This window comes from Haliotis rufescens, unplaced genomic scaffold (assembly GCF_023055435.1).
Source record: "Haliotis rufescens isolate VD_foot unplaced genomic scaffold, xgHalRufe1.0.p SCAF_18, whole genome shotgun sequence".
NCBI classification, from domain to species: Eukaryota; Metazoa; Mollusca; class Gastropoda; order Lepetellida; family Haliotidae; genus Haliotis; species Haliotis rufescens.
In genome coordinates, this window is record NW_025963868.1 from 22,194,516 (window position 1) to 22,210,645 (window position 16,130).

A 16,130-nucleotide genomic window follows, 5' to 3' on the forward strand; every position below is an offset into this window, starting at 1 on the left:
GAAGTGGGTGAGGTGGCGTGCTGTGAGTGTTTGGGTTGAGACAGTTGAGAGGGAGACAAACAAATTAGCGTTGGACATTAATTTGCCTTTGAGATATGACGGCATTTCATGTCTCTGCAAACACCTCCGTCACCCGCACCCCCCTCTTTCCCAGCAACCCCCTTCCCCCAACGCAACGCAACGCCCGAGAATTAAATGGTCAGATCTATCATGATGACACACTATCTGTAGTGCTGAGTGTTGTCAACGGCGTGATTCATGTTGTGCTATCTGTGACTGCTTAATAAAATGGACAACTAAGCCTTTAGACTGGTTCACGGATCCTCCGCTTGGTGTCGCTGGTCTTGCACTGCCTTCCAAGCAAAGGACCGGTATCGATCATCATCAAACATCGTCTGTTACAGCAAGATGGCGGCTGAACTATGCATTGGGAGTTTGCATCAGTAATGGGTTTCACGCATTGTACCAACGTGGGGATTCGAAAAGTAGGAACACACATAAGCTTCCACAACGACCCCATTGCATTTTACATTTAACACCAAAACAAAAATAAAAGTAACTTGTAATACCTGACATAAGTATGTGGTGAGGTGAGACGGGGTTTAACCATAACAGTGAGATTTCCATGATTTGTGCTGTTATGTTATATGTGCGTGCGTGCGTGCGTGCGTGCGTGCATGCGTGCGTGCGTGTGTGTGTGTGTGTGGGGCTGCTTGTACTTGTCCGGACTGTTGCCGATTTTATAGCGCTAGCCTATTGAGATACCATGCCGCAGTTAAACATGAATACCCTACTCATGACCAAGGAACTCTGCTTATCCGCGCTATTACACAAGGGCGGCTGTAGTGGAAAACCCAGGAACTCTGCTTATCTGCGCCATGACACAAGGACGGCTGTAGTGGAAAACCAAGGAACTCTGCTTATCCGCGCTATTACACAAGGACGGCTGTAGTGGAAAACCAAGGAACTCTGCTTATCCGCGCCATGACACAAGGGCGGCTGTAGTGGAAAACCAAGGAACTCTGCTTATCTGCGCCATGACACAAGGACGGCTGTAGTGGAAAACCAAGGAACTCTGCTTATCCGCGCTATTACACAAGGACGGCTGTAGTGGAAAACCAAGGAACTCTGCTTATCTGCGCCATGACACAAGGACGACTGTTGTGGAAAAGCCAGGAACTCTCCTGACCTGCACCAGGGCACCACGAGTTTGTGGTGGAAAATCTGTGCATGCTGCTGATCTACGCCATGACACCCGTGGACAGAGTCGGAAGTTGAAGCTGTATTTGTTTGTTGTTTGTTTGTTGTTTAACGCCGCATTCAGCAGGATTCGAGCTGTATTACCGCAGTCTGTAAATAATCGAGTCTGGAACACACAATACAGTAATTGACATCATGAGCATCGATCTGCCCGATTGATCCTCAGTACCGATCTACATCCCCGACCCTCAGTATTGGCCTCACCCTCGACCCTCAGTACCAGCCTACACCCCTGATCCTAAACACCGGCCTACACCGCGACCCTCAGTACCAACCTACACCCTCGAGCCTCAGTACCAGCCTACACCTCTAATCCTCAGTACCGGCCTACACCCTCGAGCCTCAGTACCAGCCTACACCCCTAATCCTCAGTACCGGCCTACACCTTCAACCCTCAGTACTTGCCTAAAACCCTCGACTCTCAGTACTCAGTGGTTAAAGCGTTCGCTCATCACGTAGTTCGATTCCCCACATGAGGTCATTGCTGGAGTACTGCTAAAAGCGAAATAAAACCATACTCACTGACGTACGACAACCACAGGTAGCCGTAGACCAATTTTAACCCGGGTCTCCGGGGATTGTGAAGAAGGAAGTATTCCAAGTCACGATGTGTCCAATTGTACATGATTTATTGTCCATTTGGTTTTAGATGTATTCACATTACGATACATTATATGGCTATGTGGACAATGAGGTAATACTGGTTAATGAGATGCATGCTTCCTCATTGTGTGTTGAGAGTGAGCATTTCATCCGGCACGGGCTGTTATCACTGGCGGTGTGTAAATGGATGGGTGTTACCGGCTCCCTGTCAACCGAGTGTTTCTGGGTGAAGGGGTGTCCGACATCCTACCCACCAACATCCAACATCCCCCGACCCTCAGTACCGGCCTACACCCCCGAACCTCAGTACTGGCCTACACCCCGACCCTCAGCACCGGCATACACCCCGACCCTCAGTACCAACCTACACCCTCGAGCCTCAGTACCAGCCTACACCTCTCATACTCAGTACCGGCCTATACCCCGACCCTCAGTTCTAGCCTACACCTCCGACCCTCAGTACCGTCCTACACCCCCGACCTTCAGTACTGGCCTACATCCCCGACCCTCAGTACCGGCCTACACCCCCGAACCTCATTACCGGCCTACATCCCCGACCCTCAGTACCGGCCTACACACCCGGCCCCCAGTACCGGGCTACACCCCCGACCCTCAGTACCGTCCTACACCCTCGAACCTCAGTACCGGCCTACACCCCCGACCCTCAGTACCGTCCTACACCCCCGACCCTCAGTACCGGCCTACACCCCCGACCCTCATTACCGTCCTACACCCCCGACCCTCAGTACCGGCCTACACACCCGACCCTCAGTACCGGCCTACACCCCCGACCCTCAGTACCGGCCTACAGCCCCGACCCTCAGTACCGTCCTACACCCCCGACCCTCAGTACCGTCCTACACGCCCGACCCTCAGTACCGGCCTACACACCCGACCCTCAGTACCGGGCTACAGCCCCGACCCTCAGTACCGTCCTACACCCCCGACCCTCAGTACCGGCCTACACCCCCGACCCTCAGTACCGTCCTACACCCCCGACCCTCAGTACCGTCCTACACCCCCGACCCTCAGTACCGTCCTACACCCCCGACCCTCAGTACCGGCCTACACACCCGACCCTCAGTACCGGCCTACACACCCGACCCTCAGTACCGTCCTACACCCCCGACCCTCAGTACCGTCCTACACGCCCGACCCTCAGTACCGGCCTACACACCCGACCCTCAGTACCGGGCTACAGCCCCGACCCTCAGTACCGTCCTACACCCCCGAACCTCATTACCGGCCTACACCCCCGACCCTCAGTACAGGCCTAGACACCCGACTCTCAGTACCGTCCTACACCCCCGACCCTCATTACCGGCCTACACACCCGACACTTAGTACCGTCCTACACACCCGACCCTCAGTACCGTCCTACACCCCCGACCCTCAGTACCGGCCTACACACCCGACCCTCAGTACCGGGCTACAGCCCCGAACCTCATTACCGGCCTACACCCCCGACCCTCAGTACCGGCCTAGACACCCGACCCTCAGTACCGGCCTACACCCCCGACCCTCAGTACCGTCCTACACCCCCGACCCTCATTACCGGCCTACACACCCGACACTTAGTACCGTCCTACACCCCCGACCCCCAGTACCGGCCTACACACCCGACCCTCAGTACCGTCCTACACCCCCGACCCTCAGTACCGGGCTACAGCCCCGACCCTCAGTACCGTCCTACACCCCCGACCCTCAGTACCGTCCTACACGCCCGACCCTCAGTACCGGCCTACACACCCGACCCTCAGTACCGGGCTACAGCCCCGACCCTCAGTACCGTCCTACACCCCCGAACCTCATTACCGGCCTACACCCCCGACCCTCAGTACAGGCCTAGACACCCGACCCTCAGTACCGGCCTACACCCCCGACCCTCAGTACCGTCCTACACCCCCGACCCTCATTACCGGCCTACACCCCCGACACTTAGTACCGTCCTACACGCCCGACCCTCAGTACCGTCCTACACCCCCGACCCTCATTACCGGCCTACACACCCGACACTTAGTACCGTCCTACACACCCGACCCTCAGTACCGTCCTACACCCCCGACCCTCAGTACCGGCCTACACACCCGACCCTCAGTACCGGGCTACAGCCCCGAACCTCATTACCGGCCTACACCCCCGACCCTCAGTACCGGCCTAGACACCCGACCCTCAGTACCGGCCTACACCCCCGACCCTCAGTACCGTCCTACACCCCCGACCCTCATTACCGGCCTACACACCCGACACTTAGTACCGTCCTACACCCCCGACCCCCAGTACCGGCCTACACACCCGACCCTCAGTACCGTCCTACACCCCCGACCCTCAGTACCGGGCTACAGCCCCGACCCTCAGTACCGTCCTACACCCCCGACCCTCAGTACCGTCCTACACGCCCGACCCTCAGTACCGGCCTACACACCCGACCCTCAGTACCGGGCTACAGCCCCGACCCTCAGTACCGTCCTACACCCCCGAACCTCATTACCGGCCTACACCCCCGACCCTCAGTACAGGCCTAGACACCCGACCCTCAGTACCGGCCTACACCCCCGACCCTCAGTACCGTCCTACACCCCCGACCCTCATTACCGGCCTACACACCCGACACTTAGTACCGTCCTACACACCCGACCCTCAGTACCGGCCTACACCCCCGACCCTCAGTACCGGCCTACACACCCGACCCTCAGTACCGGGCTACAGCCCCGAACCTCATTACCGGCCTACACCCCCGACCCTCAGTACCGGCCTAGACACCCGACCCTCAGTACCGGCCTACACCCCCGACCCTCAGTACCGTCCTACACCCCCGACCCTCATTACCGGCCTACACACCCAACACTTAGTACCGTCCTACACCCCCGACCCCCAGTACCGGCCTACACACCCGACCCTCAGTACCGTCCTACACCCCCGACCCTCAGTACCGGCCTACACACCCGACACTCAGTACCGGCCTACACACCCAAACCTACATTTCCCATTTGCCACTACCACCCTTAACGGCAAACGAACAGTACCACCTCACTCCTTACTCCCGCCCACAGTACCAGCAAACATCTCACCCCCGTCCACAGTACCAGCCAACATCTCACCCCCACCCACAGTACCAGCCAACGTCTCACCCCCACACACAGTACCAGCCAACATCTCACCCCCGCCCACAGTACCAGCAAACATCTCACCCCCACACACAGTACCAGCCAACATTCCCACCATCAGTTTGTTTGTTTGTTTATTTGTTTGTTGTTAAACGCCGCATTCAGCAATATTTCAGGTATATCACGGCGGTATGTGAATAAACGAGTCTGGACACGACTATCCAGTGATCGACATAATGAGCATCGATCCACGGAAATAGGATACGATGACATGCATCAACCAAGTAAACGAGCCTCACCACCCGATCACTATTTTTTGTCGCCATTTACAGCAAACATGGGTTGCTGAAGAGCTATTCTAACCCACGTTTTCACGGGCCCCACCATCAGTATCAACAAGCACCCCATATCTCCGTATCAACAACCACCACCCCAACTAGACTTACTTCGGTTCTTTCACCAATGATCATCATAATGAGTATCTAAACAGGATGACGTCACGGATATAATTGTCACCGCTGTGTTGCCTTTTGCTCCCAATGGAATCGCCCCGTGAAGATTCCGGGATAGAATAGGTCTTCAGCAACCCATGCTTGCCGTAAAAGGCGACTATGCTTGTCGGGATCGGGTGGTCGGGCTCGCTGACTTGGTTGATGCATGTCATCGATCCAAATTGCGTGGATCGATGCTCATGATATCAATCACTGGATTGTCTGGTCCAGACTCGATTATTGACAGACCGCCGTCATATAGCTGAAATATTGCTGAGAGCGGCGTTAAACAACAAACCAACCAACCAACCCAATGGAATCTCTTTCCGTGGGTAATCGAGACTGGTCAATCTCTAGCGTTGATGTTTTACATTAACATCATACACGTGTGGATTACGTCGTGTGTGTCACGTGTATGACGTCGCTTGTGGTGAGTACTATAAAACAGTGTGACGAAGAAAACCCATTGGTTTGTGATAGTTCTGTTCCCTTATTATCAGAGTCATGACATGATTAATCAGAGTCTTATGAACACAGTTGTGATGGTACTTAAAATACGTTGGTACAGTGCCGCCCACTGCTGCCTAGTCCTCATCTTCAAAAGCCTCGTTGATGTAATCCTCCGCTACGTTCTCATACACAGGGTTTTGTAAACGGCTGTTTGTAACCGCCGGTGTCTCTCGAGGGACGTCTGAATAGAGGTGCTGAGTGATGGCGTCAACTGACGTGGTGACGTTGTTTGACGTCATGTCGATGTACCCAGTGGCGTTGGTGGGCAGAGAGGACTCTCTGTTTGCATTCGTCTGGGTGTCATCGTTTGTCCCCGTGGCACCTGGTGCTATTGTACTGTAGAGGTGCGACGAGTTACTGTCAGTCTGTTGGAGGGGTGGTTTAGAAGGTCCGATCTCGGTGTACATATTCCCTGAGGAGGATTCAGGGTTGCGGAGAGACGCTCCAGTAGCCAATAGTGACATATCTGTAAAGAGATATAACCTACTGTTTCGTATTGGCTTATTCTAATAAAAGTGTAGCGTCGTTGTTCAAAGCTCAATCTTTCAGTTATATGACGGTCGCCTGAAAAAAACTAGTACTAGACAATTCAGCGATTGATGTGAGCAACGTTCCCCGCCGTTGGGGTACTTTAACACGCTTTAAACCAAGTCACCGAAACTGACCATCCGATCCAGTGATTGACCTCTTACGACCAACGTCCACGGGGTTACTAATGACATCAGTCATAACAATGTTTTATGTTTGGCAGCGTCATTCATATCGTCTAGTAGTGTCATAGGCTCCCATGCTCTTGTGTTTATATATTTATCGTTGAAACAGAATATAAAGTTTTTACTAAATACCAAGAAAATCAATGATTACTAATTCTTGGACTTTCTTTGTGAAAGCATCAGTATTTAAATGTTGAATTTCATATGAATGTTCAGTTCAATTAACGATGGAATATTTTGGTTGTAATTTAAGGTTCATGTCAAGGAAAGCTGGGTAGCATAGGGGTTTAAGCGTCCGTTCGCCCGTCACGACGAGGACCTGATTCGAATCTCAATATGGGTTTATTGCAAGAAGCCATTACCGCAATCCCCCTCATAATATTACTTAAAGCGACAATTAATCGCACAGATTTCGATATAATTATCGCCATACTTAATACATTTATTTAATATGGTCTTAAATATTTCGGTTTCATGTTTCAGTGCCTTCATTTGCATACTACTATTAGGTTGTACAGGTGTAACTTTGTGGTTAAAGCGTTCGCTCGTCACACAGGAGGCCTGGGTTCGACTCCCATCGCGGGTGCAAAATATTGGATCGAACCCTCAACCCCTACCTTGATTATAATGAAATAGTGCTAAAAGCGCGATAGTCACACAGTCCCTGGTCTGTTACCTGCATTGCGATGTCGTCGTTTCCCTCTGAGGTACAGGAGGAGGACAATGATGGTGATGACGAGAACACCGCACTCAAGGCCGGCCACGATGTACACGAGGGTTGTACCTGAAATGAAGTCGTACCTGTTTCCATAGATATGTAGAGATACATACAGTAAACTACGCTTGTAACGAACACGCTTATAACGAACTGACGGATATAACGAACTGTTTTGTTTTGTCCCGGCCATTTGCTGTATATACGCTTATAACGAACTACGGTTATAACGATTTAAAATTGATGGTCCCTTTGAGTTCGTTATAACCGTAGTTTACTGTATTGTATTTGAATGTTTATTAATGGTTAAGAAGTTCCAATCTGTAACCGCTTGTTTAAACAAATTATGTCACACGTTACCAGACTTTGAAATGCTTGGAAGTGAAATACACAATGTTCCAAATAATACTGGAATGGAAATAATTTTGCCTCATTTATAATGGACAAACTGGATGTCTTGAAAAGAAATGTCCGGCTTCTTTGAAAGGCTGATCAACCAACATTCCAAACCTTGGAACATCAAATGGTCTTTCGTTCCTTTTTAGGCTGTCACCTCACTCAGAAATATTCAAATCTAGACCAGACCATCCAGAGATTGACATCATTATTTGTTTGTTGTTGAACGCCTCACTCAGCAATATTCCAGCTATATGACGCTGGTCTGTAAATAATCTGAACCAGACAATCCAGTGATTGATATCATAAGTATCGATCCACGCAATTGGGATACGATGACTTGCATCAACAAAGTCAGCGAGAATACCACCCGGTCCCGTTAGTCGCCTCTTACGACAAGCATAGTCGCCTTCATGGGTGCTCATTGGAACCATTATCATTATTCTATGCAACTGGAGTCAAAGCGAAATCTATCTTTTCACCACAGTGTGTACAATGTATAAAGCCAGTTCATGGTTTGCTCTGCTAAGAGTTTGCTGAATAAAGAAAAACCTAAGCTACCAACTCACACATTGTGTTCTATTGGATAGATGGATGTTTGGCAAGTGTTGCCTTATTCCAAAGTTCATTCGAGCAACATATCATCTGTTTCGGTTTTGTGTGCCGATTGATTCAGAACAGAAATTAATACTCACCAGAAAAGAGTCCGAAAATGACTAAAACAGTTTTACCCATGAGCTCCATTGTTACTGGAAAAAAAAGCAGGGTGTGACCTTAGGGCAGACCAACTTGTGCGAGAGGGTCATGTGGGGCGAAATGGGGATTATTGCACTTATATAGCGGGGTATTGTTTTGGGGTATTGTTCTGAAAAACTTAATCTGTTATTCGACCCGAAGAGGGGGCACGGGTGGCCCAGTCGTCAAAGGCGCCGCGATACGCTGTGCAGAGTTGGGTCCCTTGGGTACGCCAGAAACCTATGATTGTGGGTTCGAATCCTGGTTCGCCCCGATTATGTTTCAATGTTTGTCAGCACCATATCCGTGGGTTTCACCGAAGTGGTTAACGTCTGAGACCTGTTTCACTTCGGGCTTTCCTCCCACATTTAGCTGACACACCGTGATATAACTGGAATACTGTTAAAAGGGGCGTTAAAACCAAAGTCACTCACTCACCCACTCGAACCGGAGATCATAGGTATCATAGGTGACACACATTTTCGAATGGCGCTTTAGACGACTGGGCCGCCCATCACCCATATGATAAACAGTGACAAATAAACTCCGTTCCTTCAGTGCTCGTTGTATTGTCACCCAAGGAAGATACCACAATGTCCTTTTGTCGCCTCTGACCTGACACACTGGAACCCTTTAACCCCAAATCCCCACAGACTGGTGTAGTGTAGATCAGCACTCTTTATGACACGGCATGGACAGTGGTCGAGCCTGAGCCAGGCAAACCAATGATCGATAGAGTGAGCAACTCTTGTCACGCGACGTCTCGGCCAGTCATCCATCATTGAATACCAACGCTATGATATTGCTTACGTGATCTGAACAACAGGATTTAGTCGGTGTTGTTATGCAAGACACCGCTTCCATTCAATACAAAATTTATCATTAAGACTATGCAACAGAACCAAAGTACCTACCTTGGTGACTATCATACACAAGTTAACTCATTACTCACATATTAACAAGAATGTCAGAAACATAGCTGATGTCACAAGGAACGTCCTTGTTATAATCAATGAGAAAGTGAACGAGGAAACTTGGTAAGCAAATTGTGGCAACCGAAATACAGGTGAATGTGATATCAGACACGAATTTAAACACAATATTTAATATGTCCTTGTCATGATCAATAATTATATTTCGGGATAAATATGTACATATTTGTCGTGTTCATATCGCAGGAGGGGCGGTCGGGTAGCCTAGTGGTTAAAGCGTTCGCTCGTCACGCCGAAGACCCGGGTTCGATTCCCGACATGGGTACAATGTGTGAAGCCCATTTCCGGTGTCCCCCGCCGTGATATTGCTGGAATATTGCTAAAAGCCGCGTAAAACCATACTCACTCACTCACTCATATCGCAGGTAATTGCAGTCGTTGATTAGGTATGAAGCTTGCAGTAACTTAATTGACAATGGATTGTAAACTCCACACTTTAATGACTAGTTAATTGATGCAAAGGGTTTCCAAAGGTCTCCAAAGTTACACAAACTATTGATCTTCGGCTTATCGTAAGAGGTGACAAACGGGAAAGGGTGGCCAGGCTGGGGATAGTTTGGGTTCATGCTGCTTTGCTCTGTTAGACTTGAAGGTAATTTATTGTGCTTGTGCACACTCTTCAAACTTGGCATGGGATCAATAAATACATGTACATACCTATTCTCTCCCCGGATCTTCGCGGTCTCATGATGTAGTCTCTGGGCATAGACTTGTTTGAAGGGTACAACTAATATGACAGTTGTCGATCCAAGCATCGAGATTCACTTACGAAGCCGCAGTGAGTGAGTATTGTTTAACGCCGCTTTTAGAAATATTCCAGCAATATCACGGCGAAATGGACTTCACACATTGTTCGTATGTACTTCGGTTGCTGGAGAACTATTGTCTGCCCGGATCTTCACGGGAACAGGACACACAAGTCGGCAAGTGTGCGTGACCTTTTTATTTTAGGTTTATATAAACATAAACGAAAACATAATTGTTTGGTAAGCCAGTCATTTGAAATGTATTCATTTGTGGTTCAATTGAATATGGCAGAGAGTTAAAACTTACATACGTTTACTCAAGGGGCATGGATTAATTGCTTTCACTAGTCTTATTCCTATGAGGAAAGTATATCACTTAATACGCTGTCTGTGTGAAAGTTTTTTTGTGCTTTGTAATCAAGGATGGGTTAAGGTGAGGTGTTGCACTTAGTGACTAAGTGACTTAGTGACTTTTGTGTGTGTGTGTGTGTGTGTGTGTGTGTGTGTGTGTGTGTGTGTGTGTGTGTGTGTGTGTGTGTGTGTGTGTGTGTGTGTGGGTGGGTGTGTGTGTGTGTGTGTGTGTGTGTGTGTGTGTGTGTGTCGGGTTGGTTTATCTCAATGTATTTTTCAAGGAGTGACTCTCTGTCCAGACGCTGGACTTTGCTGTTGAGTTATTACTTAAAACTAGCATTGTTACTCCAACACTTACCATTCCTATTCACAGAGCGGCTTCCTATACATATTATAAAATATCAACCCACATTTCCTTTACCCTTTTGACCCAGTGTCGTATTCATGTGTCAGATCAACCATAACCTAAAACTTGAACTGTAAAGTGCTGCATAATACGACTCTCGCAAGGCTATAGGTGTAGCTTTCAACAAGGACCTAAAATCGTGCAGACTGGGTGGTTGAGGACATATGAACAGGTATGTGTGTAAGGATAAGAATTTATGGATGAACAACTTCTTTATTACAATTAAGAGCGACGTTTCGGTGTAGGTTCGAAATCAAGCTTGATAACGGTGTTAGAAACTACACCGAAACGTCGCTCTTAATTGTATCAAACTTGATAACGGTGTTAGCACCAACACCGAAACGTCGCTCTTAATTGTATCAAGCTTGATAGCGGTGTTAGAACCTACACCGAAACGTCGCTCTTAATTGTAATAAAGAAGTTGTTTATCCTTACTTAGTATTCCTACTTCTAAATGCCTACCAAAGAAGGTATATGTGAAAAAGAACGTCCTTTTCTAAAGTTGTAATTCTTTAAATTGTTCACTGTGAATTCTGAGGTGGTAGAAAAGGAAAAAAATACACAATCGTGGCTGATTATAGAGGAAGCAATTGAAAAATGCATATTCTATATGATCTGTCAGTTGTATGATCATATTCAGTCATGTTAATATGAAACTGGGGCGGTCGGGTAGCCTAGTGGTTAAAGCGTTCGCTCGTCACGCCGAAGACCCGGGTTCGATTCCCGACACGGGTACAATGTGTGGAGCCCATTTCTGGTGTCCCCCGCCGTGATATTGCTGGAATATTGCTAAAAGCTGCGTAAAACCATAGTCACTCACTCATATGAAACAAAAATCAGACGTACTTCCCGAATGCCATATATTCATCTATTGTATTTTAAACTCGAAACAAGGAACTCAGAAGGTATGCACTTCTAAAGGTGGGCGAGATAACATGTACAGGCAGGTGTGTTTCGTTTTCACAGTCATTGTCGTGATAGTTGTCATGACAATAAGGGAAGGCACCTTTGCTAGTAATGTTTGTATCCACATGGACGTAGTCATAAATACTACTCAAACCCTAACTATCGCTCCACAGTGGAAGATCCCTTTTAAACACAAGTATTTTTTCACCATGCGCATACCGTGACACCATGACCCGAGATATTATTTACATAGGTGTGGTGTACAATAACGCAGATATCATAGTTAGTGCACTCAACAAGAAAGTAGATTTATCGCGTACCTATTTTATTTTGTGCAATAATGCGACACAAGTCCAGACCACTTTATATCAGACAGCAGTTGTCAGCAAGTGGGTGTGGCCTTTTAACCTGCTACTCTTGATCACAAGTGTTTTCGAATTTCACATGGCGTCATCACAACAATGATATTATCAAATTTCTTGTGGAAATCCTTTTACAGAGCATTTTCAGCGAAGCTCGTTCACACTTGGCCAACAATCCAAGGGCGATAATCCTGTTCCATATTCGTGACTGTGAGCTTATTGTAACGCCACTGTGAGCAGTTTTAAAGTTATATCAGTTGATTCAGCTTGATGTTGGAAAAAAACCCGGAAGTAATGCAGGCCTTAGATGTTTATGTATAAAGAACATTTTGGTGACACACATGATCTCAGATATGTTGCTGACAAATCTAATGGAAAAATTATTCATCCATGTGGCTCTGTATTGTTACACCTGATATGTTGTGGGGGGGGGGTGTAGGGGGTGTTCGATGTAACATGAATTGTAAATGTATTTATACTGCTGCTTTCACGAGACTGGCGTATACTGTGCAGGCAGGGACTTCTAATTGTGGGCGTAATAACATGTAGAGGTAGATGTGTTTAGTGTTCACAGTCATTGTTGTGGTCGATGTAAAGACAATAAGGGAAGGCCAGTTACTGGTTGTTTTATGTTGGTATCCCTATCATATGGACATAGTCACAAATAGTACTTAAACCCTTACCGTCGCCCCACATGGAAGATCTCTTTATAAGCACATATATAATATCATGCTACTGACGACAATGTCCTGAATACTACCCAAACCCTTACCGTCGCTCCACAGTGGGGCGATCCCTATATAAGCACAAGTATAATTTCACCCTGCTGACACTGTGACCCTAGAGATTATTTACATAGATGTGGTGGTCAATAGCGCAGGTGCTACAGCTAGTGCAATCAACAAGGACGTAAATCGTTCAGGCTGGGATTCAAATCGATGGTCGGATTCATATGTACAGGTGTAAGTGTTATAGTGGTCAAGACACAGGCCTAGGCGTGTGTATCCACAGTTCTAAAAGAAAGGTGACAATCTATGCTAATACGGACAAAGTCAGATACGTCAAAAGCAGTATGGATGCATACCTCGATTCTGTCTATACTTGTAATGATCGGTGACTAACCCATCCTGTTGATAGGCAGAGTGATGACATTCACCTTTATTGTGTGTGATGGCAAACCTATACTCGACACTGCATGTCCTCCTGTACACCACTTTCTCATGTAGGCATGTAATGGTTCTTTCCATGGAGGCTGAGCACAGTTCGTTTGAGGAACATTTTGCTTGGCCTGCGTGTTGCAAAAATTGGTTCAATTTGGGTTATTAATATTAACCAAGAGCTCGGTTTTCCACATACCACCAAAACCAAACTTCTCCTTTGAAATATTTATCATCCTCAGCATATAAACAAACTTGGGTAATCTCCATCTCACAAATCAGGGGAGTGTTGTTCACTTCGACATGGTGTGTTTAACGTCATTTAGGAGATGTGATTGATTGTTTTCATTTTGGGGGAAGGGGAGGGGTTACTTTTTTTAAAACTAAAACTATCATCAGCTCGACAGATAATTTCTGTAAATACATACACCAGAGGTATAAATAAATCTTTTGTTCCGACATTCATTAACATGTTTCAGGAACTGGAATTCACTTTTTGGAGAAAAAAGCATGAGGCCTTGTCATCCCTTTTGTCTTCTGGTTTTCATGACCTTTCTCCCTGGAAGTGAGTACACAATTAGTGCTGGCACATAAACATAGATATCAGCTTATTAGTTTTGTTAACTGTAAATCATAATCCCATCACATCAACTTGTTCTGAAACAAGTTACTTTCAAGGTATGCAGAATCAGCCCTTACAACCGCATGCCCTCAAATAGTGATCTGTGCTGCCTGGAATGTGCGACATATAAGTAACTCTATGAAGAGTCATGTGTTTTTGAAATGTCTTCGACTGTACAGTGGTGCATTACAATGTTATATAGCTTTCACATCAGATATTTGTTGAATTGTCGACTTATGCAAGTTTTCTTTCTCAGTCACAGGGGCAAGCCTGTTGCCACTACAAGAGTGAGTGAGTGAGTATGGTTTTACGCCGCTTTTAGCAATATTCAAGCAACATCACGGCGGGGGACACCAGAAATGAGCTTCACACATTTTACTCATGTCGGGAATCGAACCCGGTTTTTCAGCGTGACGAGCGAACGCTTTAACCACTAGGCTACCCGACCGCCCCCACTACACGAAGAGCCATATGCTTCTGAATGGGCTTTGACTGTGCGTTAATTACAATGCTATATATGTTTCACATCAGATAGTTTACATGACAGAATAACCCGACATTTTGTTGAATTTTCGACTTGTGCATCTCTCACTGACATAAACACAAGCTTTTCTTTCTCAGTCACAGGGGCAAGACTGACCACATCACCAACACAAATAACTATTGGGGGAAGGAACCCAACATCTCAGCTGACTGTACGTTGTAGTCCAGATGTACCTGGGATAACACAACTGTTTAACATAGCGGTTGGCAAGAAATCTTCTACTGGTTCTGATCAGCGTATGATACAAATGAGCAGTCGAGATTCGTCAGTACAAGTAGTGGACACAAGTCTACAACAGCGGATGACAGCCTCAGGTTCTATTACTGGAGCAACAGGCAGCATACAGTTCATCCTGACAGATCTGATATGTACAGATGCTGCTTCTACATACTATTGCACCACCCTATACGTGGCGGGGACAGGTGGAAGTGATAAGACAACCACCAACATCACAGCTAGAAGTGCGTATGTTTTTATTTACCACAATTAAAATGCTTTGTTTCCTTGATATATATATGCATCGTGGTATAGCCATTCTCCTTCATAAACTGCTTATCGTCCAGAATGTTCACATGCATCGTTTCTATCATTTCTCTCACCTTATCCAGATAAATATGTTCTCCTAACAGGATCAGTCAGGGCGAAGGTCAGATGTTTCCTTCAGGTTCACATGTTCATTCAGGTGTTCAGGCAGGTTTCAAAACCAGTTCGATAAAAACAATTTCCAGAACCTGTGGACATGGGAGTGCCGGACATATACAACGAGTTCACCTCCTGGACACGATATCCACAACCAAAACATCACCTTCGACCACCCATCTCCCGTGTTTGTCTCAGGGGCATCAAACATCACTGCTTCATACAGTCTCGAATGTAGACAATGGGAGACAGTTCAGGTGTTCTGTCATTCCAGTTAAATCGTTTCCTGTCCGCTTAATTTGGCAGGAAAGCCCAGAGTGATACCACTTTGATGAAACCCACGAACACGGGTATGGTACTGACAAACCTAGAACCATATTCGCGGTGAACCGGGATTCGAACCCACAATCATAGGTGCAAGGGATGCAACTCTGCACAGCGGAATCGCGGCGCCTTAGACGACTGGGCCAGCCATGACACCCCCCACCCCCCACCCTCCCACCAAAACCCCCACCCCACCCCCCACCCCCACCCCCCACCCACCCACCAACCCCCACCATCCACGAAGACTATAATGACAACAAGATATTTCTTGTTTTTTTTATACACATATATTGTATTTTCCTTAAAGCTTATCCAGAGCAAATAGAGATGTTCCCTACTCCCGACAGGGTCAGTTATGACAATGGTCAGCTGATCTCATTCAGATGCACTGGGAGGATCGGGAACCAGTTTGATAACAACAATCTCCAGAACCTGTGGACATGGGAGTGGCGATCTATAGACAACGAGTTCACCTCCTGGACACGATATCCAAACGACCAAAACATCACCTATCAGCCTGCTACTCCCGTGTCTGTGTCAGGGGGATGTCA

At 47.3% G+C, this 16,130-nt stretch overlaps 3 protein-coding genes across 3 annotated transcripts in view; 2 read left to right on the top strand and 1 right to left on the bottom strand.

Moving 5' to 3' along the window:
• The first annotated feature begins 2,050 nt into the window (after positions 1–2,050).
• Positions 2,051–4,872, top strand: LOC124132959 (extensin-like). Its single transcript, XM_048397966.1, has 2 exons — positions 2,051–3,336; positions 3,468–4,872. Exons 1-2 carry the CDS (start codon positions 2,051–2,053, stop codon positions 4,870–4,872), a joined length of 2,691 nt encoding a protein of 896 aa, XP_048253923.1.
• Positions 4,873–5,716: 844 nt separating this feature from the next.
• Positions 5,717–8,540, bottom strand: LOC124133007. Its single transcript, XM_046497194.2, has 3 exons — positions 8,491–8,540; positions 7,361–7,468; positions 5,717–6,437 (listed from the first exon to the last, which is right to left on the bottom strand). The coding sequence occupies exons 1-3, from the start codon at positions 8,537–8,539 to the stop codon at positions 6,046–6,048; spliced, it is 549 nt and encodes a 182-aa protein (XP_046353150.2). The 5' UTR covers position 8,540; the 3' UTR covers positions 5,717–6,045.
• A 4,214-nt stretch (positions 8,541–12,754) lies between these two features.
• LOC124132868 overlaps positions 12,755–16,130 on the top strand; it is a 44,494-nt gene continuing 41,118 nt past the window's right edge. Inside the window, exon 1 of the mRNA XM_048398415.1 lies at positions 12,755–12,844. The gene's annotated coding sequence lies outside the window, so the exon portion shown is untranslated. The remainder of the gene's footprint in view (positions 12,845–16,130) is intronic.